Source organism: Mirounga angustirostris, unplaced genomic scaffold (genome assembly GCF_029215605.1).
Source record: "Mirounga angustirostris isolate CCGP_5_RB_7025 unplaced genomic scaffold, mMirAng1.0.hap1 SCAF_14, whole genome shotgun sequence".
In the NCBI taxonomy this organism is placed as follows: domain Eukaryota; kingdom Metazoa; phylum Chordata; class Mammalia; order Carnivora; family Phocidae; genus Mirounga; species Mirounga angustirostris.
Genome location: NW_026991722.1, coordinates 64,720,962 through 64,747,620, shown reverse-complemented (window position 1 = coordinate 64,747,620; position 26,659 = coordinate 64,720,962). Strand labels below are relative to the sequence as shown.

The window sequence follows — 26,659 nt, the reverse complement described above, 5'->3', positions numbered from 1 at the left end:
AAAAATGTGTGATGGCTGTGACAGGGTCCTAAGGAAGGCAGCTACTGAACTTACTCAAGATTTTAAATATAAATTCAGACCAGTTGTATCTCTGTGAACAAAAAAAAAAAAAAAAAAACTGTATTCTTATGAAACAGAGATGGTGTATGTGTGTATGCACTTGACGTGATTTAACAAGGTCTATTCAGGCAATACTAACTGCAGAACATAAAACAGTGTGACAGAACCTTCTTAACTGCTGAGAATATAGCAAGGGAGATAATTCACTGTAGAGGAGAATGGTTTATTTAAAAGTTTGACAAACACTGGTATCGAATAAGATTTTTCTCTTAGAGTTAATTTTCTTTCTCTCTGAAGGTACCCAAGCCCACCAATGGGATCTGTATCAGCACCCAACCTGCCTACAGCAGAAGAAAATCTGGAATATGTACGGACTCTCTATGATTTTCCTGGGAATGATGCTGAAGACCTGCCCTTTAAAAAGGGTGAGATCCTGGTCATAATAGAGAAGCCAGAAGAACAGTGGTGGAGCGCCCGGAACAAGGATGGCCGGATTGGGATGATTCCTGTTCCTTACGTTGAAAAGCTTGTGAGATCCTCACCACATGGAAAGCATGGGAATAGGAATTCCAACAGTTATGGGATCCCAGAACCTGCTCATGCCTATGCTCAACCTCAGACCACAACTCCTCTACCTGCAGTTTCCAGTACTCCTGGGGCAGCGATCAACCCTTTGCCATCCACACAGAATGGACCTGTCTTTGCCAAAGCCATCCAGAAAAGAGTACCCTGTGCTTATGACAAGACTGCTTTGGCATTAGAGGTAAAATTTACAGGGCTGGTTTTTTGGGTCTTTTTGACATTTGATTTTCATTTTTAGTTTTAATTTTGTTTCTGCAGAGTAATGACTGCTCACTTAAAGTTCTGTTTAGGGGAATAAGATAACTGGGTGATTTTGGAAGATCCACTGTGAGTGTCCCACATGACTCTTGTCCTTTACTATCCTTGTTTCTCCCAAGGTGTAGTCTCTCCTAGGTTTAGTCCCACAGTAGTTGGTTTTCTTTCCAGTGAGAAAAGATGATGGTTAATAAAGACCCATGACCTAGAGACGAAATCAGCATACAGGTAGACACAGAGCCACTTGTACAGGTCCATTTTTTTGACATCGTGATTAGTTGAGGAAAAAATACGAATAAACGTCTTAAAATTCCTCTTCAGCTAGGAAGAGATAAAAGTTTAAAATATCTCAGACCGGGGTCCCTGGGTGGCTCAGTCAGTTAAGTGTCTGCCTTTTGCTCAGGTCCTGTTCCCAGGGTCTTGTAATCAAGCCCCACGTCAGGCTCCCTGCTCAATGGGGAGTCTGCTTCTCCCTCTCCCTCCACCCCTCCCCCTACTTGTGCTCGTGCATGCTCTCTCTCAAATAAATAAATCTTTAATTAAAAAAATATGTATCTCAGACCTTACTTACCAGATTTATTTTTTTTAAGACTCTTGGAAAGCTTAGCATGTAACTGTGGCTTTCTGAACCAAGAAGTCCTGAAGACCAGTGTTGATAAGCCTGTTGAGGGCGTAAAACTGTGTATCACAGAAAGTAGAAGTTTGATGAGACATCCGATAAACCTGGAGTGACCATAAATGAGCACAAACCCCAGAGGAAGAACAGAAGGATTTGAAAAATAGATTTTTTGGGTACCTGGGTGGCTCAGTTGGTTAAGTGTCCGACTCTTGATCTCAGCTTGGGTCTCAGTCTTAGGGTCATGAGTTCAAGCCCCATGTCAGGCTCCGTGCTGGGTGTGGAGCCTACTTAAGGGGGAAAAAAAAGATTTAAGATTAATAATTTTAGAACAGTCCTATATATTTTTCATGTTATTTTTTACGAGGTGTAAAATACGTGCAGTGAGATGAGCCCTAAATATTAACATCTCAGAACATGGAATTTGATGCCACAAATCCTAGCTCTTTTATTTGTAGATAAGTTGTGAAAATGCCTTGTGAGCCACAAACTACTAGGTAAATAAGTATCATTATAATATTATTACAATTGAATACTCTTCGTTGGTATTATCAAATTGCATATATGTTGGAGAAGCTGAGATTAAGCTAGTGATTGTTTTTTGTGTGTTCACCTCAAGGTCAAAGTAGGGCAGGGTTGGGAGACAGCCCAGGTACATGACAGAAGGATGAAGTAATGGAGCCTGTTGCTTCCAAAAGCAGAACTTAACCCATAGAACAGCCTGTCCACAGATAAAAGCTAGCATTGATTTGTGTGTGTGCTGTTTTTTCCATTGGTTATCCTCCATTTTCCTTGGATGAGGAGTAATGTCCGAGCGAACTACACCTGAAGGTTTGTTGCAGAGTCTGATTACTTCTCCCTCTCACGTTGGCTGTAAAGGAGTAAGTTTCTGGGGCTTGTGGCAGGGACCAGGTCTAGGCAGGAGCCACATGCTTTTTTTTTTTTTTTTTAAAGATTTTATTTATTTATTTGACAGAGAAAGACACAGCGAGAGAGGGAACACAACCGGGGAGTGGGAGAGGGAGAAGCAGACTCCCTGCCAAGCAGGGAGCCCGATGCGGGACTCGATCCCGGGACTCCAGGATCATGACCTGAGCCGAAGGCAGTCGCTTAACCAACTGAGCCACCCAGGCGCCCAGGAGCCACATGCTTTTAATGCTTCCCAGTGGAGGAACGGGAAAGAAACCAGACTGAATCCTGGCTGAGTAGGCCTTCTAGCTTTCTCATCCCCACACAGACCTGCCCCTGCACAGGTGTACGCCCCTAGCCTAGTTCACACAGCACCCTAAAATTACGTGGGGTGTTCTGGGCTCTAAAACCTTCCAGTTTGGGGCGCCTGGGTGGCTCAGTTGGTTAAGCGACTGCCTTCGGCTCAGGTCATGATCCTGGAGTCCCTGGATCGAGTCCCGCATTGGGCTCCCTGCTCAGCAGGGAGTCTGCTTCTTCCTCTGACCCTCCCCCCTCTCATGTGCTCTCTCTCATTCTCTCTCTCTCAAATAAATAAATAAAATCTTTAAAATAAAAAAAATAAAATAAATAAATAAAACCTTCCAGTTTGCATAGTGATTCCTGCCTTTTGAGGCATTTTCACATCTGTTGTCTCATCATAGGAGTGGAGAGCTCGGATTTGGAGAGAAGTTGTGACTCACATGTGTTCGACACACGGGGTTTGAGGCACCCACTCAGAATTCCAGGCTCCATAGAGGAAGTCAGGAATTGGGCTCTTACCTGAGCTAGGGTTTAAAGCCTCACTCCATTTAGGCCACCTGCCTGTTCACCTCTAGCTCTAAGATGTGTGTGCATTTTAGAAACCTGTATCTCCTGTGCGTTGCTCAGAGTGCATAGGGGGGATTGTAGAGTGGAAGACCAGGTACTATAAAGGGGATCATTTATTTTCTTTTTTTAATAAGATTTATGTATTTATTAGAGAACATGGGCGGGAGCCGGGGCGGGAGTGGGGGACACAGAGGGAGAGGGAAAATCGTTGAGCAGACTGCCCACCCAGCAGGGAATCCCAGCACGGGGTGATCGCAGAAGATCTCACTCAGATCCCTGAGGTCATGACCTGGGCTGGAATCAAGAGTTGGCTGCTTAACTGAATGAGCCACCCAGGCACCCCTAAAGGAGATCATTTAGAGCTTGGTGAGCAGATATGTGGGTAGGTGATGAGGATTAGATTAGACCAGGATGAGGATTAAAAGCCTGGCTAATGATGGGTATTGGGGCACCTGGGTGGATCAGTTGGTTAAGTGTCTGCCTTCAGCTCAGGTCATGATTCCACCATGCTGGGATTGAGCCCCGCGTCGGGCTCCCTCTCCCTCTCCCTCTCCGCCCATCTGCCCTGCTTGTGCTGTCTCGCTGTATTTCAGATTTTTTTTTTTTTTTAATTTATCTGACAGAGCGAGAGAGCACAAGCAGGGGGAACAGTAGAGGCAGAGGGAGAAGCAGGCTCCCTGCTGAGCAGGGAGCCCAATGCGGGGCTCGATCCCAGGACCCTGGGATCATGACCTGAGCTGAAGGCAGACGCTTAACCATCTGAGCACCCAGGCGCCCTTGCTCTATTTCAAATAAATAAATAAAATGATGTATATTTTAAGGTAACCCGCATACTTGGCCGTTATGCAGTTCTTGTTTCTCAGACCCCAGAAAGAGGTCTCCACACCTTAGTCTCCTCGTGACACTACCCCAACTGTGTAAGTCTCATCAAGGGCTTGCTTTGGTGTTTCACCAAGAGTGTAAGGGGGACCCAAGTAATAAACTTTTGCCAAATTCCACTTAATGGTATTTCTCATTCTGTATATTTAAATGAGACTTTTGGCTATAGCATAAGTAAATAGTTCTATGAGCTGCGTTATCTTCTAAAACTTAGTGCGTGTCTGATCTTGTTAAAAACAACTCTCTTGAGACTTTTGCAATTAGGTTACCAGGAAAAGTATTAAAATTAAAATAAGAAAGGTGAAATAAGTAGGACAAAATGTGCCAGTAATTGAAGCTTCCTTATTTCCCTTGATGGTATCAGTGAGAACGATGAGGGCTTAGGTGAACTTTATTTCATGAATCATTTCACACTTTTTTTCATAAAACTTGATTTTCAAAAGAACATTCCTACAAGTAAAGAGAGATTTGATTTTATTTATTTTTATAGATTTTATTTATTTATTTATTTGAGAGAGCATGCAGATGCATGCGCATGAGAGCAGGGTGAGGGGCAGAGGGAGAAGCAGACTTCCTACCGAGCAGGGAGCCTGATGCAGGGCTTGATCCGGGGACTCCAGGATTATGACCTGAGCCAAAGGCAGAGACGCCCAACCGACTGAGCCACCCAGGTGCCCATAAAGAGAGATTTTTAAAACAGGTCTGTGTTTAGCCGTTTTTCTCTCTTGCTTACCTCTTTTCAAGTGAGTTGATGCTTGGGATTTAATTTGAAAAGGAATACTTGGTACCTGGGGTGTGGTAAAGCAAGATGGTCAAGGAAAGATCATGGACCTGCATTCAGGTCCTGGCTTTTCGTGGTGTGATCTTGGGCAAGCTACTTCAATTCTTTTGAGTCTAAAAGGCACCCTTGTTCTGAAGTTGATGTGAGTTTGTTCATTAATCATCCATTCATGCAATCAACCTGTGAGGGATGTCTTGTAGGTCCCTACCGCCAAGGTGCTTACCACCTAGTGAGAGAATAGAGACAAACCAGCAATGTGGTAAGTGCTGTAATAACACAGAGTAGGAGGGAGAGTGGGGAAGGGCGGGGGTAGGAGATGGGAGTGTGGGTATTTGTCTGGGAAGTCTTCCTGGAGGAGGTGACCCTTGAACTGAGTTTTGAAGGATGAATAGAAGTTAGGTGGGTGAAGTGCAGGGAGACATTCCTGGCAGAGGGAAGAGCTTACAAGACTTAATACCACCGAGTAGCTGCAGGTTGGTGAGAGTGCAGTATGTTGGGCAAAAGCAGCAAAAGACAAAGCAGAGGAAGTGGGCTGTCGCCATGTCATCAAAGAGCTAGGCTGAGGAGACGAATAGTTTTCTTATGTTGCCTTCACTGAGGCATAAAATAGCCAATTTCTCACAACTGATGGAGGTTCTGCAGTTTGCAGGCAACTTACCTTTTTATTGATGGATTTTTAAATAAATTAGAGCAAGTGCTTGAATCTCCCTATGGTATCATTCTCACACACTTGTATTCCAATATACTTTCCTGACTAGAAAAGAAAGGGAAGAACTTTCTTAGCATTGTCCTTAACTCTGGGGCTGCATACCTATGGTTATTTGCTGTGTGAAAATTTGTATCCAGGCATCTAAATGGAACCTAGGTGGAGCTTTCCCCTGTGGTATGGATTAAGAAAACAGTTGGTGAGGGGTGCCTGGCTCAGTCAGTTAAGCATCCGACTCTTGATCTCAGCTCAGGTCTTGATCTTAGGGTCGTGAGTTTGAGCCCCACGTTAGGCTCTACACTGGGCATGGAGCCTACTTAGTTTAAAAAAAAAAAGTTGGTGACAGTAGGGATCTGTGGGAATCAGAGTCAGTGGAACAGATTTTGTGGAGGAAGAATAACATTTTCTTGGCCTGCAAGTGAGGCTTCAGGTGACTCAGGATGGGGAAGAAAGGCAAGTTGAGTAATAGATCATTCAGTCTGCCCATCTTCCTAATGCTTTTAGCTTTCTGCAGCATCTAAATCCATTGGCCCTCTGGTCTCAACTTGGGCTCCAAAAACACTCCTTCAGCAAAGGTTTACTGAGTACTTACAATGTGGCAGACATTGTTAAGGAGTTTGGAGTTCAGTAGTGAGAAAACAAAGGTCTCTGTCCTTGTGGAAGTTCTGGAATATAGTCTGTGAGTGGTTCCTTTTAGCTCTCCACCAGGGAGAAACAACTATGAGTCCCCTTCCTGTATTTGCTTAGCCCGATGTTTGGACTTTAGTATGTGACCATACAGTTATCCCTCTTCGGGTTTGGGGTGGAGGGGGGTGCGTTTCTTTTTGTTTTTGTCATACACCATCTGTACAGTTATCTGAATCTTTTAAAATCCTTGTTATGTCATCTGGCATATTGATCACCCCCCTCAGTTTCATGTTAGCTGCAGATTTCATAAAAGCACGATCCAGATCTTTGTACTAAAGTCCTCCTCTGCAGCCTCTCCTGATCTACGTAGCATTGCTAAAAAAAGATAATGAGGTGGTTTTGGCATGACTTGTTCTTGGTTGAGCCTGTACTGCCTTCCAGATACCATCTGTTTGCTAATTGCATTCAGAATTTTGTCCAGGTTTGATTTCATGCTCGCCTTTTACATTTTATAAAATCTGCCATTATCCCTCTTTTAACAAAACCAAGAAACTTGACCCTTCATAGGTCTACCAGTGTCCTGTGTTGTAATGTTCTCTGGCAGGTGACCAGAGTTGGACTCTCATTCCTGCTTGCCGGTGTGTTTGGTCAGTACTTAGATATCTGTCTTATCAGTATAAGGACATCCTTTCATCTTTGGCGCTTGTTCTTTTTTATGATGCTCAGAGTTCTTTGTGTGAGTTCACCAGCATTCTCAAGATACTTGCTCTTCACTCCCATTGGGGTCATCTGTGATTGTGTTCATATTTCTTCTTGTATTGTCTTCTCCCCATTTTGAAACCCCTAGTCACTGGATTACATCTGGTTTCTGAATCTTCTGAATCTTTCTAAGGCCCATGGCACCACTTCCTTCACTGACTGGCCTGGAATTCTTAGGTTTCTACTTCAACCACTTGGTTTTGCTTCATTGGTTAGAATTAAATTCACATTAGCAGTTTCTTCACTGATTCTTCTACTGACTGAGATCAAATTGTGTGCAAAGCAAAACTAGGTTTCAGTAGTACTAGCTGTATTTTTCAGCCTCTCAGGGATCATCTGTGAGTTCCTCTGGCTGTGTCACCTGTAGTATATATCCAACAGTGATGTCAGGTCTGTACATGCTCATCATCAAACATCTAAATCAGCTCTGGAGATCTGTACAGGGTCATGGCCTCCTAACGTGACAGGGCCACTCTGTCTTACCTCCTGTCACATTCCATCAATGATCCCCCTTCTCACCAAGGCTTGTCAGAGATGCCCACAAGCTCATATTCACCTGTTAAGTAAGAATCTCAGGGCTTTTCATCAGGACTGACAGGCTCCTTCTCCATCCCTCTGTCATTGATGTTTGTTGGTTTTGCTTAGCAATATCTAGTTTTATGAATTTGACTTACTCTACTTCTTGTGTACCAAAAGTGTTTTTTTCCTTAATCACAGTGCTTTTTCAAAAGTAGGAATCTTTTTTTTTTTTAAAGATTTTATTTATTTGAGAGAGAGAGAATGAGAGACAGAGAGCACGAGAGGGAAGAGGGTCAGACGGAGAAGCAGACCCCCTGCTGAGCAGGGACCCCGATGCGGGACTCGATCCCGGGACTCCAGGATCATGACCTGAGCTGAAGGCAGTCACTTAACCAACTGAGCCACCCAGGCGCCCGAAAAGTAGGAATCTTTAGAAAGTCCTTTAGAATTTCTTCTTCTAACATATCATGTTCTTTTTGGGTTGTGAATTAGAGAAGATTATCTATAAAAGGTTTTTGTTCCTCTTCCTTAATGTGTAAGTTGGATGAGAATATCTTGAAATTGAGGCCCTGGCATGGTTCAGACAAGGCCTGTCCCAGCCTGGTCATTATGCTGACCATAGTTTTCTGTATGTGGTAATGGTTGTTGAGTAAGAACCATCAGCCAGGGGCTTCACAGAGAGTATTTTAGTTAGTCCTTATGGCTGCCTATGGGGTAGTTGGCACCAGTCCCATTTTACGTAACCCTTAGAACTTAAGGTTTGTGTAAATTTGTTGATAGTCTCACAGGTGGTATGTGGCAGAGCTAGGACTCAGCCCACAGTCTTATTTTTAGACAGCATTATTGAGATACAATTTATATATTACACGATTAACCCATTTAAACCATACAATTCACTGGTCTTGGTATGTTACATTCTTTTTTTTTAATTGTAAAATTGCATAATGGAATTTTTTTTTTTTTTTAAGATTTTATTTATTTGACAGAGAGAGACACAACGAGAGAGGGAACACAAGCAAAGGGAGGGGGAGAGGGAGAAGCAGGCTTCCTGCCGAGCAGAGAGCCTGATGTGGGGCTTGATCCCAGGACCCTAGGATCATGACCTGAGCCGAAGGCAGACACTTAACTACTGAGCCACCCAGGTGCCCCTGGAATTTATTTTTTTAAGTGTACAATTCAGTGGCATTGGTTACATTCATAATTGTGCAACTGTCACCACTATCTATTTCCAAACTTTTGCATCACCCCAAACAGAAACTCTGTAACCAGTAAGCAGTAACTCCCCATTCCCCTCCCCTGAGGCCCTGGTAAGCTCTAACCACCTTTCCATATATATGAATTTGCCTATTCTAGATATCTCATATAAATGGAATCCTACAATATTTGTCCTTTGGGTCTGGCTTATTTCACTTAGTATAATGTTTCAAGGTTCATCCATGTGGTAGCCTGTATCTTCATTGTTTTTATGGCCAAATAGTATTCCATTGTATTGATATACCACATTTTATTTATACATTCTTTAATAACATCAGAGTTATTTTCACCTTTTGGCTATTGAGAATAGTGTTACGAACATTCATGTACAAATTTTGTTTGAATACCTGTTTTCAGTTTTTGGGGGTATATACCTAACAGTGGAGTTGTTGGGTCATAATGGTAACCATATTGAACTTTTGGAGGAACCACCATAGTTTTCCACAGTGGCTGCACCATTTTACAGCAGTGCACAAGGGTTCCAGTTCTCCATGTCCTCACCAACACTTACTGTTTTTCCATTTTTAAAATTTTGATTTGCATTCTATAATTACTAATGAAGTTGAACATCTTTTCATGTGCTTCTTGGCCATTTTTTATATCTTCTTTGGGAAAATGCTCAAGTCCTTTGCCCATGTTTTAATTGCATTGTTTTTTATTGTTGTTGAGCTTTAGGAGTTATCTATTCTGGATATTAAATTCTTATCAGATACATGATTTCTAAATGCTTTTTTTTTTCTGTAGGTTTTCTTTTCATTTTCTTGATAGTATGCTTTGATGCACATTTTTTTTCTTGAGATTTTATTTATTTACTTGAGAGAGAGAGCATGCACACGAGCAGGGAAGAGAGGGAAAGGGAGAGGGAGAAGCAGACTCCCCACTGAGCAGGGAGCCCAATGCAGGACTAGATCCTAGGACCCTGAGATCATGACCTGAGCTGAAGGCAGACGCTTAACCAACTGAGCCACCCAGGTGCCCTGATGCACATTCTTAATTTTGATGAAATGCAACTTACCTAATTTTTCTTTCACTACTCATGCTTTTAAAGTCATATCTAAGAATCCATTACCAAATTCAGGGTCACGAAGATTTACCCCAGTGTTTTCTTCTAAGAGTTTTATGGGTGTAGTTCTTCTTCTTTTTTTTTTTTTTAAGATTTTATTTATTTATTTGAGACAGAGAGAATGAGAGACAGCATGAGAGGGAGAAGCAGACTCCCTGCTGAGCAGGGAGCCCAATGCAGGACTCGATCCCGGGACTCCAGGATCATGACCTGAGCCGAAGGCAGTCGCTTAAGCAACTGAGCCACCCAGGCGCCCCACTTTTTTTTTTTTTTTTTTTTTTTAAGATTTATTCATTGACCTGAGAGAGCGAGAATGAGAGAGAGAGTACATGAGAGCGGGGAGGGTTAGAGGGAGAAGCAGGCTCCTCGCCGAGCAGGGAGCCCGATGCGGGACTCGATCCAGGGACTCCAGGATCATGACCTGAGCCGAAGGCAGTCGCCCAACCAAATGAGCCACCCAGGCGCCCCAGGGTGTAGCTCTTATATGTAATTTGTTTCTCCATTGTGAGTTAATTTTTGTATATGGTTTGATGTAGCAGTCCAAATCCTTCCTTTTCCATGTAGAAATCCAGTTGTACCAGCACCACTTTCCTCATTTGAATGAACTTGGCACTCTTGTCAAAAATCATTTGGTCCTAGGGGCGCCTAGGTGGCTCAGTTGATTGAACGTCCGACTCTTGATTTTGGCTCAGGTTGTGATCTCATGGGTGAGCCCCATGTGAGACTCCACGCTCAGCGGGGAGTCAGCTTGAAGATTCTCTCTCCCTCTGCCCCTCTCCCCCACACTCTCACGTGTGCTCGCTCTCTCTCTCTCTCTCATAAATAAATCTTTAAAAAAATCGTTTGGTCATAAATGTGTTTACTTTTTTTTTTTTTTAAGATTTATTTATTTGAGAAAGAGAGAATGAGACAGAGCACATGAGAGGGGGAGGGTCAGAGGGAGAAGCAGACTCCCTGCTGAGCAGGGAGCCCGATGCGACTCGATCCTGGGACTCCAGGATCATGACCTGAGCCGAAGGCAGTCGCTTAACCAACTGAGCCACCCAGGCACCCCACATGTGTTTACTTCTGAACTCTCAGTTCTATTCCGTTGGTCTGTATGTGTGTCTGTATGCCAGTACCACATTGTTTTGATTACTATAACTTTGTGTAGTAATAATACTACAAATACTTTGTTATTCTTTTGCAAGATTGTTGTAGCTATTCAGGGTGTCTTGCAATTCCATGTGAATTTGAAGATCAGCTTTTCCAGTTCTGCAAAAAATGTTTGAATTTTGATAGGGATTGTATTGAATTTGTAGATCTGTGGTTAGTGTTGACATCTTGATAATACTAAGGTTTCCTATCCATGAACACAAGATGTCTTGCCATTTACTTAAGTCTTCTTTAATTTTTTTCAGCAACATATTGTAGCATTCAATGTACAAGTGTTTTACTTTGGTAAAACACACTATTAATTTATTCCCAGTTACTCTTTTTTTTTTTTTTTTAAGATTTTTATTTATTTGACAGAGAGAGACACAGAGAAGGAACACAGCAGGGGGAGTGGGAGAGGGAGAAGCAGGACTCCTGCCAAGCAGGAAGCCCAATGTGGGACTCAATTCCAGGACCCTGAGATCATGACCTGAGCTGAAGGCAGACGCTCAACGACTGAGCCACCCTGGCGCCCTATTTTGTTCTTTTAGATGCCACTGTAAATGGAATTGTGTTTTGGGTTTTTGTTTTGTTTTGTTTTTTAAGATTTTTAAAATTTATTTGTCAGAGAGAGCAAGAGCACAAGCAGGGGTAGTGGCAGGCAGAGGGAGAAGCAGGATCCCCGCTGAGACAGGGACCCTGATGTGGGACTCCATCCCAGGACCCTGGGATCATGATCTGAGCCGAAGGCAGATGCTTAACCAACTGAGCCACCCAGGTGCTCCTGTGTTTTTGTTTTTTAAGATTTTTTTTTTTTTTTTAAGTAATCTCTACATCCCAGCGTGGTGCTCAAACCCACAGCTCCAAGATCAACAAGAGTCACATGCTCCACCACCTGAGCCAGCCAGGTGCCCCTAAATGGAATTGCATTCTTAATTCTTCATTACTGGTTTATAGAAACACAACTGGTACTTGTGTGTTGATCTTGTACCCTGTAATTTTGATGAATTTTATTAGCTCTAGTAGCTTTCTTGTGGAATCTTTGGAATTTTCTATATATAGGATCCCGTCATCTGCAGATGGAGATAAGTTTTACTTCTTCCTTCCCATAGCCCACATTCTCTTGCATCACAGCATACTGGCCTGTGATACCTTTAACCCCTGGCCCATCTTAAAATAAAATCCCTGTTTTCATAAGAAGTGTTAACTGGTAAGCAGCCCTCTTAAATCGAGTTGCTGCCCTGAAGGATAATGTAAATTTCAAGGAACAGAACAAGTCTTCAGTATTAAAAACCAGTAAGTAGCACTGGTTGTAGGGGAGAGTGCCTGAGACTACTTGACTACTACTCAGGGCACACGGACAAGGAGGGTTGTAGCCCTTAAAAGCCTCTTAAGCTCTGAGAGCTTTGATTCAGGTACTGGTGCATGGAGAGCACAAGGGCAGGTGTTAAAACAGGCGACAGCCCCAGGCAGCTCCATGAGGGCAGGGCTGTTGTCCACTTTGTTCTCTGTTGTATCCTTACAGGGCCTGCCACATAAATAATCACTATTTGTTGAACAAGTAAATGAATGAAAGCCACAAACCACAGAATTAAAACTGCCTGGTGGTTGCAGGACATGGGTTTTTGTTGTTTTATACCTTTTTTGGGTTATGGGCCCCTTTTAGAATCTGATGAAAGCTTTCTCCAGGAAAACAACATACATTAATGCACTTACATACAATTCTGCGTATACTTTCGGGATGTTCTTTGATTTCTTTTCTTTTTTTTTTTTTTAAGATTTTATTTATGGGGCGCCTGGGTGACTCAGTTGGTTAAGCGACTGCCTTCGGCTCAGGTCATGATCCTGGAGTCCCAGGATCGAGTCCCGCATCGGGCTCCCTGCTCGGCAGGGAGTCTGCTTCTCCCTCTGACCCTCCTCCCTCTCATGCTCTCTGTCTCTCATTCTCTCTCTCTCAAATAAATAAATAAAATCTTTAAAAAAAAAAAAAACCTTTAAAAAAAAAAAGAAAAAAGATTTTATTTATTTGACAGAGACAGCAAGAGAGGGAACACAAGCAGGGGGAGTGGGAGAGAGAGAGAGAAGCAGGTTTCCTGCCGAGCAGGGAGCCGGATGCAGGGCTCGATCCCAGGACCCTGGGATCATGACCTGAGCCGAAAGCAGACGCTTAACAACTGAGCCACCCAGGCGCCCCTGTTCTTTGATTTCTGAGACACATTCATGTCACCCAAGTTAGAACTTCTGATTCCATTGTAACCCATTGTGCTCCTGATTTTATTTCTGATATAACCAGAGAGTACAATCTGAAAATATCCAATGGGGAAAGGAGACTGATTGGGGAAGCAGAGAACTGCTGTGGCAGCCAGAGCTTGGGCCCTCCAGGGCTTTGACTGCTCTTGGAATCAGGTGCCAGAAGTCAGGCAGTAGAATTATTGCCAGAGCCCTTCTGTTTATGCTCTGGACAAGTAGAGCTATAGGAAACCATCACTAACATCAGGAAGTGCCCTCTTGCCTTCTTGCATGGTTCTCACTAGACACAAAGAATGGGACTGACTAGTGTCCTACCAATGTGTGCTTAATTTTAGAGTTGATGTGTACACTTCCCAAGTGCTGAGTGCAACCAGGCACAAAGATAATAGTGTGGCAGTTCTTGTAATGATAAGGATTGTCATGGGGTGACATTTAGTAAGGTATGTGTCTCCTTTTGATCTGTTGATAGGATCAGCCACATATTCCAGGCTTAAAGTGCTCCTTGAACTGAGTTGATATCCATCAACTTTGAGGTCAGTCTGCTCTCTGAAGTGAGTGGTTCTTTGGGCTCAGTCCTACCGTGAAGCCAGAGGAAGGGCATTGTACCAGAATCGGGTGTGATGAGAGGAGCAGCAAGATGGCATTTTAGGATCTGAGTCCGAGCATTCTTTAGTGGAGCCGTGAAGAAGCAGGTCCACAGCCAGGCCTGTAACCGTGGGCAGCCGGCAGCATAACACAGCTAGGGCATCTTTCCTGTGTTGATGTTCTACGGCTTGTTCCCCATGGGAAGGGCCTTGAACTGAGCTAGCAATAGCATGAGGAATGACATGCTATGTTTTGACATGTGAGAGCTCCTGCAAGGCCAGAATGAGGCATTAATGGTCAGGTGGCCATCAGATGTCTCTCATCCATTCTCTCTTCCTAGCCTGAACCTTGACTTATCTCTACTAGTCAAGGTTCCGTGGGTCAAAGCAATAGCTCTCTGCTCCTGTGCTCTGCAGCATGGACTCTCAGTACTGTTTTTCTTCCACTTGCTGCTTTTTAAACTGTTTATTCTCTAACATTCATTGAGCATCTGCCACATCAGGACAGTAGATTATTTATTGTCTATCCCACAGTGAAGACAAGAGGTTCCTTGAGGATGGGAACTGAGCTGCAATAGATACGCAGTAAATCTTATTAAATTGATGATGTAGAATGGTGTGGAAAGTACCCTGTAAAAACTGAGAATCACAAGTTAATTAGAAGGCATGAAGTTTGAATGTTCTTGGCAGTTTTCAATACTTGGCTCATCATCTTCTCCATCTTCCCATTGTCTTCCTCAGCTGCTTGGTATCCATCACAGTAATTTATTAGACCCCTACTTTTCAGGCCTGCCCTTTCTCTCCTCTCATTCTAATGTATGGCATCCTTCCCATCCCATCAGTTTTGAGAGGACCCATGTTATTACTAACAAGGTTGAAACCCACTTTAATACAGTGCTTCTCCATGCTGATTCCAGTTCTTCCCAGCATGCTTCCAGAGGGCAGTGACCAGCTGGGAGCATGAGCATGAACATGGGTGTGGGGGTTGGGTTCTATTCAGGAATCCCCACTCTGATAACCACTACCACTTACTTAGCTGGGTGTCCTGGTTAACAATTCCCATGTAGTACTTTCTTTAGTTATCACAAGAACCTTTCTTTGTTTCTTTTTTAAGTTTTTATTTATTTATTTGTCAGAGAGCGTGCACAAACAGGGAGAGCGGCAAGGCAGAGGGAAAAGCAGGCTTCCTGCTGAGCAAGGAGCCCGATATGGGACTCGATCCCAGGACCCTTGGGGTCATGACGTGAGCGGAAGGCAGACGCTTAACTGACTAAGCCACCCAGGCATCCCTATAAGAACCTTTGAAAGTCAGAAGGAAATTGAGACTTGGACAGCTTGAGCAGTTTGCCATGGTCACATAGGGCATCCGTCTAGTTCTGCCCCGCACCAAAGTTCATAGCACGAGCCACCACAGTGCCACTTTATACCTGTTTTAAGCATACAAGAGATTGCTTACGCCCTGTTGTTGTAGATCTTAGACCTTAGTTTTAGGTAGGTCTAATATTCAAGTTGTATCTTTATATATTCTGAATACACAGTATAGAACCTAGCCCAGTGCTCTGAGTAGAATCAATGCTCCATCTATAGTGGCTACTGCCTGGAGATCCTTCCTGCTCTCATTGTCTGCATGTGCAGCTGTATAAGGTGGTTATAAGGCAGCTTGGGTTGTCCTTAGGATTTTTTTGATTTTGATCAGGGGGTTGACTACATGTCTTCAACTGTGAAAGAAGAGGAGAGGTCCAGGGTTGCTTAAGACCAGCTTGACGATTCTGGACAACAGCGTTTTAAGCTGTGCAGTTGTAGAATTGCATTCACGTCATGTCCTTGCATCTGTCATATCTGGGAAAGAGCTCGGCAAGTTTGAGAAACTGAAAGGAAGCCAGTGTAGATTGGAGGGGAGGAGCAGAGAGGCGTGAATCGAGGTCGGAGGTGGGAGGAGTCAGGACTCAGATGAGGCAGAGCCTTGAAGATTGGAGTTTGGATGTTGCTCTTATGCAGAGAATAGGTGTTGGGAGGTTTAAAAGGCAGAGCAGTGACCCAGTTCTGTTTGTCTTTTTTTTTTTTTAAGATTTTATTTATTTATTTGACAGAGAGAGAGACAGCGAGAGAGGGAACACAAGCAGGGGAAGTGGGAGAGAGAGAGAAGCAGGCTTCCCGCGGAGCAGGGAGCCCGATGCGGGGCTCGATCCCAGGACCCTGGGATCATGACCTGAGCCGAAGGCAGACGCTTAACGACTGAGCCACCCAGGCGCCCCTGTTTGTCTTTTTTAAAGGTCTGTCTTCTACTGTCCTTAGACCCATGTGCCTGTCACTTCTGTCCTCTAGCACCTTGCTCCTCTGCTTGGCCATCTATCCTCAGCAGATGGGGGACATCAACTTACAGGTTTCTCCTCTCTCTTTAACCTCTCCCTGATTTTGCAGACTTCTCCAGAAAGTAGTTTACAAGAGACCTGTGACATGGAGTGCAAAATAAGCAAAACAAATGTCCTCCTTCAGAGAGTGCCATGTGGTGTGGGTTGGGGGCAGGGAGGTGACCATGGTAGAGCAGAGAATGGAGCCTCCTTGGGCAAGTCTGCCAGAATCCTGGAGAACAAGACACCTGACTTCACAGAGCCTTGCTTTCCACAAATGCCAAATGGGAAGTACCCACCTAGTAGTAGTGTTACTTTATAGAATACCACAAAAAAGAAGAGTCGAGCAGCAGGGAGTGAGAAGGATGGGTGAAGTCTCCTCCTTCAGGTGCCATAGAGCATCGGAGGGAGAGAACTGGACTTGCGCTGTTGACTTTCCTTACTGAAATGGTGGGAGCGATAGCCAGAGTGGGGTAGGTAGGGTCTGGATGTGGGAGAGCAGGGTGATTGGGAGTTGGGCTGATTGTGCTGGGGTGACATTAGATGACAGAAGGCAGATCAGGGCAGGATGGCTACACTGGTAGAACCAGGTAGTAAGAGGCTGGGGAAACCAGGGAGGGGGGCATTAGCAGGGGGTCAGAGCATATTTCTTGTCACCAGGCTGGAGGGATGCGCTCACCCAAGATGTGGGAGAGGGCTGCCCCAGGCCAGGTTTTCAGGAAAGTGAGGCTTTGTTTTCTTTCACATTTATCAAACAGCCAGGGCAGGCTAAGATTACAGACTTCAGGCAAAATATATGCTCTCTGGGCATCTGGAGTCCAGTTGAAGATAGAGAAAGCATAGATAAAATGACAGAATTCCAAAGTATTTTTTGTAGGACATCAAATGAGTGGATCAAACAAAAACTTAAGTTGCAGGGCCCAGTATCTGTTAACAATACTCATCAGCCCCAAACTGTAGCTTTGTCTCTTTTCAGTTCCAGCTCATTCTTGCCTTAGCCTTTTTTTCTTCTAACATCTTGGCAGAGTTTGATCTCGCTCTGAGTGCCAGCCTACTACCTGCAGACTGCCCAGATGCCCTAAGGCCATCGTCCCTTTTTTTTTTTTTTAAGATTTTATTTATTTATTTGACAGAGACACAGCGAGAGAGGGAACACAAGCAGGGGGAGTGGGAAAGGGAGAAGCAGGCTTCCCCACCAAGCAGGGAGCCCGATGCGGGGCTCGATCCCAGGACTCTGGGATCCTGACCTGAGCCGAAGGCAGCCACTTAACGACTGAGCCACCCAGGCGCCCCCCATCGTCCCTTTCTATAGCAGAGTCCACCTGGGTGTTTGCTCACCTGGTTCCCCTTCCCTTTCGTCACAGAATCCTCTCTCCAAATATATACCCACACATCCTCTTTCTTGCCCTTGCCTTGTTGTATGTTTATTTTAATACATTGTATTTTCTTTGTGATTATTAGCAATAACTAGAAGTTAATTTAGAATATCAGGAGTTTTCTACCCATGACTTTTATTTCCTATTTCATTATTTAAAGATTTATATATTTATTTTTAGAGAGAGGAGAATGAGTGCATGTGAGTGCAGGGAATGGCAGAGGCCGAGAATCCTCAAGCAGACTGAGTGGAGCCAGATGTGGGGCTCCATCCCATGACCTGTGAGATCATGACCTGAACTGAAACGAAGAGTCCGACACCCAACTGACTGAGCCACCCAAGCGCCCCCCATTTCGTTATTTTAAAAATAAAGACAGGGGCGCCTGAGTGGCTCAGTTGGTTAAGCATCTGCTTTCGGCTCAGGTCATGATCCCAGGGTCCTGGGATCGAGCCCCGCATTGGGCTCCCTGCTCAGCGGGGAGTCTGCTTCTCCCTCTCCTTCTGCCGCTCCCCCTGCTTGTTCTCTCTCTCTGTCAAATAAATAAAATCTTTAAAAATAAATAAAATAAAAACAAAAATAAAGACAGGCAGTCTGTTTCTTAGGTGAAAGGGAGATAAGGAAAGAATGTTTTACATTGGAGAGAAAGGCCAGACAGTGAAGCTTCTCATCTTGTTGGCCTTTTTGTGCTCCAGACATGAGACAGCAGGTTCCTGCACTGAAAGGCTCAAAGAGGCCAAGGGTCTAGAGCAGGTGCAGTGCAGAGTGTGAGGAAATTGAGGAATGTGATCCGTCTTCAGGTGTCTAGATTTGTAGCATCCTAGTAGCTCCTGCCCGCAGAAGGTTTTTCTCTTCTTACCTAGACCCGATTTTAATTTGCGTGTTCACTCTCATTATTGTATCTTATGTTTGTGCTTAAACGTTATTTTTTTTAACAGAATAAGATTGGACATAAACCATTTTTCCAGGTTTCCATTGACTTCAGCTTCCAGCTACATGATTTCTACAAAGTCTACTGTAACTCAAGGTTCTCATTCACATTAGAACTTCCCTTATATACAGATCCGAAAATTTTCATTATCAGAAACAAATATGATCATAATTAGGGTTTTCCTGTTTTGTGACTTCTGTATGGTAGGAGAAGAATATGGAAATTATAAAACTCAGCTCCTTGGGGGGCACCTGGGTGGCTCAGTCAGTTAAGTGACCGACTCTTTTGATTTTGATTTTTCAGTTTCGACTCGGGTCATGATCTCAGGGTTGTGAGATAGAGCCCTGTATCAGGCTCTGCACTGTGTGTGGAGTGTGGAGCCTGCTTAAGATTCTCCCTCCACTCCCATGCATGTTCTTGCTCTCTGTCTCTCTCTGAAAATAAATAAATAATAAAACTAACTCCTTGGTCCACTTTATAAAACATGAAATTTTTAATAATTATCAATATTTGTATGAGTTTCCCAGGTATGAATAAAAAAGACATTCTCTTTCTACTCTCTATAAATTAAAATATTATGACTTGGAGAAAGAGCAATACTTGGGACTCCAAGCATTAATCATAAAATAATCTATTATGAAATCCGTTTCCTCTGTCCCTCAAATTGTTACTTTCCTTTTAAGACAAAACCAGAGAAAACGTGTTTTCAATTGTAATTTTTTTCCACTGAGTATTTTACAAATTAATTTTTTTACAACTTAAATTTTAATGCAAATCTGAAAAATAGAATGCTCAGTCGTTACCTTTATTTATTTATTTATTTTTAAAGATTTTATTTATTTATTTGACAGACAGAGACACAGCGAGAGAGGGAACACAAGCAGGGGGAGTGGGAGAGGGAGAAGCAGGCTTCCCGCAGAGCAGGGAGCCTGATGCGGGGCTGGATCCCAGGACCCTGGGATCATCACCTGAGCTGAAGGCAGACACTTAACTGACTGAGCCACCCAGGTGCCCCATCAGTCATTACCTTTAAATTTTAATTGTTCGGGACGCCTGGGTGGCTCAGTCCATTAAGCATCAGCCTTCGGCTCAGGTCATGATCCTGGGGTCCTGGGATCAAGTCCCATATCAGGCTCCTTGCTCAGCGGGGAGCCTGCTTCTGCCTCTGCCTGCTGTTCCCCCTCCTTTGTGCATGCTCCTCTCTCTCTCTGACAAATAAATAAATATTTTTTAAAAATAGTAATAAATTTTAACTGTTCAAGCAGCAGAAGTGTTTCAGTTGAACCTGTGACATGAGTTTGAAAATAATTATTATAATCTAATCTATAAATACATGAGTTGGCTTTTTACATCCTTTTCTCTATACATATCTAGTACTTGGCATTTTATTTTTGTCTCAGAACGTTTCGTCATAGAAAGTCTTATTCTTGGGGCACCTGGCTGGCTTATTTGGTGGAATATGCAACTCTTGGTCTTGGGGTCATGAGTTCAAGCCGTACATTGGGTCTAGAGCCTACTTTAAAAAATAAAAATGTTTAAGAATCTAATTCTTTTTTTTTTTAAGATTTTATTTATTTATTTGACAGAGAGAGACACAGTGAGAGAGGGAACACGAGTGGGGGGAGTGGGAGAGGGAGAAGGAGGCTTCCCCCTGAGCAGGAAGCCTGATGCAGGGCTCAATCCCAGGACCCTGGGATCATGACCTGAGCCGAAGACAGACGCTTAACGACTGAGCCACCCAGGTGCCCCTAGATTTTTATTTTTAATACACTTTTTTATGTGATTTCACTTTAACCATTCTCAGAGAGTTAAGTGTTCATTTCTATCCTGTTGGAGTTAGTAATCATTATGGGGAGAAAAAAAGGCTGCTTTTGTTCTCAGAAGCTTAATACACGTTCTCACCAGCTGAGGATGACACTGGGCTTACTGGTAGCACCTTGTGTCTTTGGCACTGCTTGATTTTAGGTTTAAGCATGGAAAAAAAATAAATCCTTAAAAAAATATGTAGATTCCTTTGGATAGAACCGTGTGTATGGCTTAAAGTAAACCTTTTTTTTTTTTAGTTTGCAGAGGAAATACTGACTTTGTCTTCTTTCTCCATCCTTACAGGTTGGTGACATTGTGAAAGTCACAAGGATGAATATAAATGGCCAGTGGGAAGGCGAAGTGAATGGGCGCAAAGGGCTTTTCCCCTTTACGCATGTCAAAATCATTGACCCTCAAAACCCTGATGAAAACGAGTGATTGCTGTTGCCTGTTTCCTGCTGCTTCCTTGTTCTGCCTGTCATAGTCTCCTTTGAAGTGGGAAAGCATTCTCTCTCCTAGGCAGGTCACACTGCATTGCCGATGGTCAGCTTTCTGCAGAGTGGCGGTCTCTCATACACATTTGGAATGCACACAGCAGCTGCCTGGGCATTTGTATCATAGTTGTATTGTCAAAGAGTAGCAAAGTTTAGAGTTCTTTTGGATCATAAACTGGAAATACTGGTGGAAGCACACAAGTGGAGAGAAGTTGACGAGGAAAGGGTCTGTCTTCTCATCACTGCCCTGTTTGTACTTGTGACTGATTCTGTCATGTTCATCAGATGGAGCTTGAGGCCATGGTGAGACATTGCACGTTGCTGTTCCATAAAGCAGTGGCTTAGTCGCCGTTTTGTTCTTCCTTTGAAGAACAGAGCAAATGAACTGTAAAGAAGAGGGAATTCTGTCCTAAACTCCCCAAATCTGGCTCTTCTTTTTTCCTTTTTGGTTTGGTTTTGGAAGACTTAATTAGACTTGTGTGTTCTGAACAGGTTTTTAAGTAGCAGGTTGGATTTTTGTGATAATTGTAAGGAATGACACATGCCTCTGAGCTTCCAAACTGACGCTGCTGTAACTAAAGGAATATGGGGGGGGGGGGGGAGAACCACCACCACCCTGAAGCAGAGGCTTTTATTGTCTTGGTTGCCAGTTGTACCTGTTTTGCCATATAGCAAACAGCCCACAAAAAAATCAGTCATAGTATGCCAAGCTTGTGTGCATGGCCTCTTGGATTACATTGTCCCCAAAAAGCATCGGGCGGGGGGGTGATTTGGAGAAGGCTTTGCTTACCTTGTTTGCCAGTGATGACAGGAGCAATGGGGGGAAGCACTTGGCCAGTTTTCTGTCCAGTGTTTCAGTGAATATACCCCTTTAAGGTATAGGAATTTAAGTTTCTTTAAAAAGAGAAGTTGTTCATAGAATCATTGAATTCATTAATGAATCTTTAAATCCTACTCACTGAGGCCCACTCCTCCCTGCTGAAGCCCAAGCTCACAGTCCGCCAGAGAAAGATGGTGCTGTTCATACTGGTTCCCCAGGCTCTGTGTCTGTGACGCTCCCAGGCAAAGAAAATGCAAGCTCTGGAAATTGGTTCATGCATTTGATGTCTAAGATTTTAGTGACTAGGGAGAACCATTAACCATTTAGCAATTTGATGTTAACATTTCCTTGTTAGCTAAAAGAGGGCTATTTATACAAGCCAGCTTGGTACAAAGGTGTGGCTGATCCCTCATCTGGTGCACATAGCAGTCTAGGATTCTGGAACCTTTATGCAGTTCAGGCTGCTCTCCCTTCTGGAAACTGGTGAAGACAGGCCTCTGCTCAGAATGAATACAGCAGACCTAGAAATGTAGCAGCCACCTAATGACTGATTGCATCATTTGCTGAGCGGCTGCTTTAGCCACGACCCTGTCTCCCAAGCGTCTTGGGTTTTGAGTTAGAGCATATTATATATATATATATATATACCGGTGACCGAACCAGCAAAGCAACCATTTTTTCAATCTCTTTAAATCAGTATTCCATTAGGCAGGTAACTACCATATTAAAGAATCTTGAAAATGTTCCTGTGACAAAGATAATGATCAGTTGGAAAAAATATCACTGTGGCTGCCCATCTGTGGTTTTCCTGGAAAAAATGCAGTCTGCTCTCCCTAATCAGTGAGCACTGTGGCCACCTCTTGCTCTGAAGGGGCCTCTCCATTGTGTTGCCTCTTATTCTGAGTTCAGGCCCAGCCCAGCTCCCACAGCAAGTGGCACATGCGTGGCAGCATTCCCGTGGTCTGCCTGGACACAGCACTCGCCTTGCAGCCAGTGACCTGGTACTGAGGGGGTTGGCCAGCAGAAGGTGGAATACGTGCCTTGTTCAAAGAGGGCACAAACCTTGAGGCTTTTTTAAACCAAGTTTAGCTGAGGGGCTTGGCACTTTTTGGTGACAGTAGTTGGTTCGGAGTACAAGAAGTGTATGGTCATTTTGGAAAGCAAGATTTCCCTTCAGCCATCCGTGTCTGCTGACCTGTAGCAAGACCCACCTCATGTGGAGCACTTCAGAATCAGAGCACCCCACAAACCTACTTTGGCTTCATAATAAATCTGCTTGTCACTTCAGCCCGTGTGCATGTCTCCAGGGCTGCCCAGGAGATTGGGAGCCCGAAATAAGGTGAGCCTTGAGTTCTGAACTCTCGAGATACATGTGCCAAAAGTAGTACCTATTTGACTTAGGACCTTATTAGTTTTTTCATCAGGCAGGGAGATTGTCTTCATCACACTAAATATACAAAAACAGCACCCTTGCCTCAGCTTCGTGCCTGGGTTCCCCAGTGATTGGGGAAGACTTCCTGTTTCAGAAAGCAATGCGAATCTTCCAGAGGAGCTGCCTTCCCTCCTTGGTTGGTCTCCTTTTAGGATTGTTCATTATTGCTCCTTGCTCTACTCTACTGTGTGTCACTTAAGAAAATATTTGGATGTTAAATTAACTCACTTGGGAACTGAACAAATTATGAACTAAAGGGCATTGCCAGTTTGACTCAAAACTTATTTATCCTGAGAAGGACCTCCAACACAGGAGTCATCCTTGTCATTTCTTTGTGGCGTGGTACCACCTGATGGCACGGTGAAAGAGGAGCACGCGTCGACGAGCTGCCATTTGACAACTTTGGTCACCCAGACAAGACACCTGTGCTCATGGATGGAAAACAGAAAGGGGGGGAAAGACAGCTGCTCCCTCCTTGGAGCTCAAGGATCGCTGGCTCCGTGCTAACTTTCTTTTACAGCTGTTTACAGACAAGACAGGCCAGGGCAGACGGCCACTGCTCTTGTAACGTTTGCTCAGAGGAATATGACCATTTTATTTTTGAAAAGGGATGATGTGTTTTTGTGCCAGGTGTTTATAATTTAATCCTTTAATATTATGTTCATTAACCTCTTAAAATGAGTGACTTTTTGATTGTTTTAACACAGTACCTAAGACTAATGCTTTCTGTGGACACCACTGAGCTCTGCCTCAAACTCCACCCCCTGGGACCAGAGACCTCTGGCCCTGGTTAACTGCTATCCGTGTGGAAACTGAGCTGGTTGTATATTCTAAAGGAGTAGAAGGACAGTTCCCTGAGACAGGGTCGTTGTCTCTGCAGGAGGAACAGTGGCCTTGCTTCTAGACGGTCTTCACTGTGTGTTTTAAAATGACAACAACAACACAAAACTTTTGACCTGTAACTTAAAGATCATAAACTTCAGGCAATAATATTTTCTGTGTAAGCTTTTAAAATTATTTTTGGGGATCATAGCTTGTTTTATTTTGTGCTATAAAATTAACAGTATTAAATGACTTATATTCTTAGAACATTGAGTGTCTTTTCTTAACAGATTAGTGCCTTTTTATTTTTGTATTCATTTTACGCTACTGGTCCCGGCATCAGAACCCTTGTTTCCATGGCCTGTTTGTACGTTGTCTCAATAAAACTTGCATCAGCCGGTGGTGGCAGCGGCGGCTTTGGTGTTTCGGTGTGTCCTCAGTGCTGCCTGCAGGCTCCTCAGCCCACGGCAGCCTCCCGAGCAGTTCAGCACCTGGCGAACGCCTGTGAAACGCAGAAACAACTGGTGCTCCCCCCCCCCCCCCGGGGTGCTGCGTCTTGCAGCCCAGCCCTGTCATTGCCAACCGCAAAATAGATCTTGCGTGGGTGCACTGGCCCTTCCCCGCACCTGGGGCCCCCGTACAGAAGAGAAGCAGCTGGCTCCCAGTGTGTGAGCACAGTGGGTGCTGCGGGGGGCTGGTGCTCAGTCTTGGCCTTCGGAAGATGAAGCAGTAGTTCTCACGCTTTACACCACCAAGGAAAACCTGGATGTTTTCCCTTCTAGGTACCTGTTTCTGAAGGCTTCTGTTAAATATTTGTCTAGCACAAGTTCCCCAGGGTTGAAATGGTTTCAAGTGAAAGTTCTGGAAAACAAGCAGCCTCATCCCAAGTTAGGTCATGATACCTGCTTTGTACGTTCTTTGCTGTTCCTCTCTATATTGCCTTCCTCGTGAACTCCAGGGACGTGCAGGTAGACAGCTGGGGGGTGAGGGGGGACAACACCGATTTTCCTGACATCCCCTCAGCCAGAGCCCCGTTCCCACACGTATTTATGCGTGTATTGAGAGGTCCACATTTCCTTGTAGTAAAACCTCTGGCAATGAGTTTCAGGAAGTGACACCAATCCCTATGTATATAGAACCATGCTGCTAAAATGTACTCCCTGGCTCCTACTTTCAGGATTCTGCAGAATTTGAAAGAAAAGTTTGTCTTGAAATACTAAAACCGTTAAACCATGCTGGAAGAAACCGTGCCCTAGAGACAGACACCTTTGAAGAATACTTTGAAAAGGTTGTATTTTGATCAGCAGTACTGGGCTGGGTTCCTCCGTGGCAGGGAAACCCCTGGAAATGGGGCCTGGTGTGGGGGGCTGCTCCCCCACCTTCGTCTGCCCCGGCGGACTCAAGCCTCACTCCTATCACAGGCAGAAAATAGACCACAGCTCCTTGGCCAGGACTTATGAGCGCCGGAGGCGCGGGAGTGAGGGGTTTCACTGGCACAAGTAGTTCTCAAACTTGGCTGCATAATAGAACCCCCGGAGAACTTAAAAAAACCCAGCATCCAGATCCATGAAATCAATCTGGGACGGGATCCCCAAGGTCTCCACTGCGCAGCCCAGGTGGAGGGCCCTTGGAGTTGATGAGACCAGAGGGATCAAGGAAGGGCAGGTCACTCGAGGTCTCAAGTCAGCAAGGGATCACGGGCTAAGACAGCCAGGCACGCTCCAGCCCTGAGCTGCCCCCCTTGGCCTGGATTGCGTTTGCTTACCCTCCCCCAGGCAGTCAGGAAGCCTTCCCGAACCTGCCCTGGGCTCCACAGCGGCTCCCACTGTCGGAAGCCATCTTTACATCTGCACCACGAGCTTTCCAGGACAGGATAGGGGTCCCCTCTGTGCTCCACCTCAGGTTGCCAACACCCGGGGAACCAGGGCGTGTGCGTAGACAGCAATAGCAAGGTCAGGTCTTGATGGGGCTGTGGCAGAGAGTCCATTGACTAGGCAAGAGAAAGGGCCTCCCAGGACACAGGCCAGGGAGGAGACTGCCTGCAGAGCCCAGCAATATCCCAGTTTTTGCTGTGGAGTGAGGTTTCAAGATCTGGGCACTGGCCTCTGCTGGCCACACCAAGGCTAGCTTAGCAAAGGAGGGAAGGTGGGAGAGCAGCCCCCCACACCAGGCCCCATTTCCAGGGGTTTCCCTGCCACGGAGGAACCCAGCCCAGTACTGCTGATCAAAATACAACCTTTTCAAAGTATTCTTCAAAGGTGTCTGTCTCTAGGGCACGGTTTCTTCCAGCATGGTTTAACGGTTTTAGTGTTTCAAGACAAACTTTTCTTTCAAATTCTGCAGAATCCTGAAAGTAGGAGCCAGGGAGTACATTTTAGCAGCATGGTTCTATATACATAGGGATTGGTGTCACTTCCTGAAACTCATTGCCAGAGGTTTTACTACAAGGAAATGTGGACCTCTCAATACACGCATAAATACGTGTGGGAACGGGGCTCTGGCTGAGGGGATGTCAGGAAAATCGGTGTTGTCCCCCCTCACCCCCCAGCTGTCTACCTGCACGTCCCTGGAGTTCACGAGGAAGGCAATATAGAGAGAGGAACAGCAAAGAACGTACAAAGCAGGTATCATGCCCTAACTTGGGATGAGGCTGCTTGTTTTCCAGAACTTTCACTTGAAACCATTTCAACCCTGGGGAGCCTCTGTGAGCACTCCCCGCCCCCGTTTTATGGGTAAGACCCTGGGGTGGAGGGCCCCGGGCGCCGTCCAGCAGTTCGCAGGCGCG

At 44.7% G+C, this 26,659-nt stretch overlaps 1 protein-coding gene across 1 annotated transcript in view; it reads left to right on the top strand.

The window, feature by feature from the left end:
* The window catches only part of CRKL (CRK like proto-oncogene, adaptor protein), a 37,907-nt gene extending 13,635 nt beyond the window's left edge, over positions 1 to 24,272 (top strand). Inside the window, exons 2-3 of the mRNA XM_045887177.3 lie at positions 358 to 823; positions 20,610 to 24,272. Of these exons, the coding sequence (XP_045743133.1) occupies positions 358 to 823; positions 20,610 to 20,744 (601 nt within the window). The 3' untranslated portion in view covers positions 20,745 to 24,272. The remainder of the gene's footprint in view (positions 1 to 357; positions 824 to 20,609) is intronic.
* Positions 24,273 to 26,659: the final 2,387 nt, after the last annotated feature.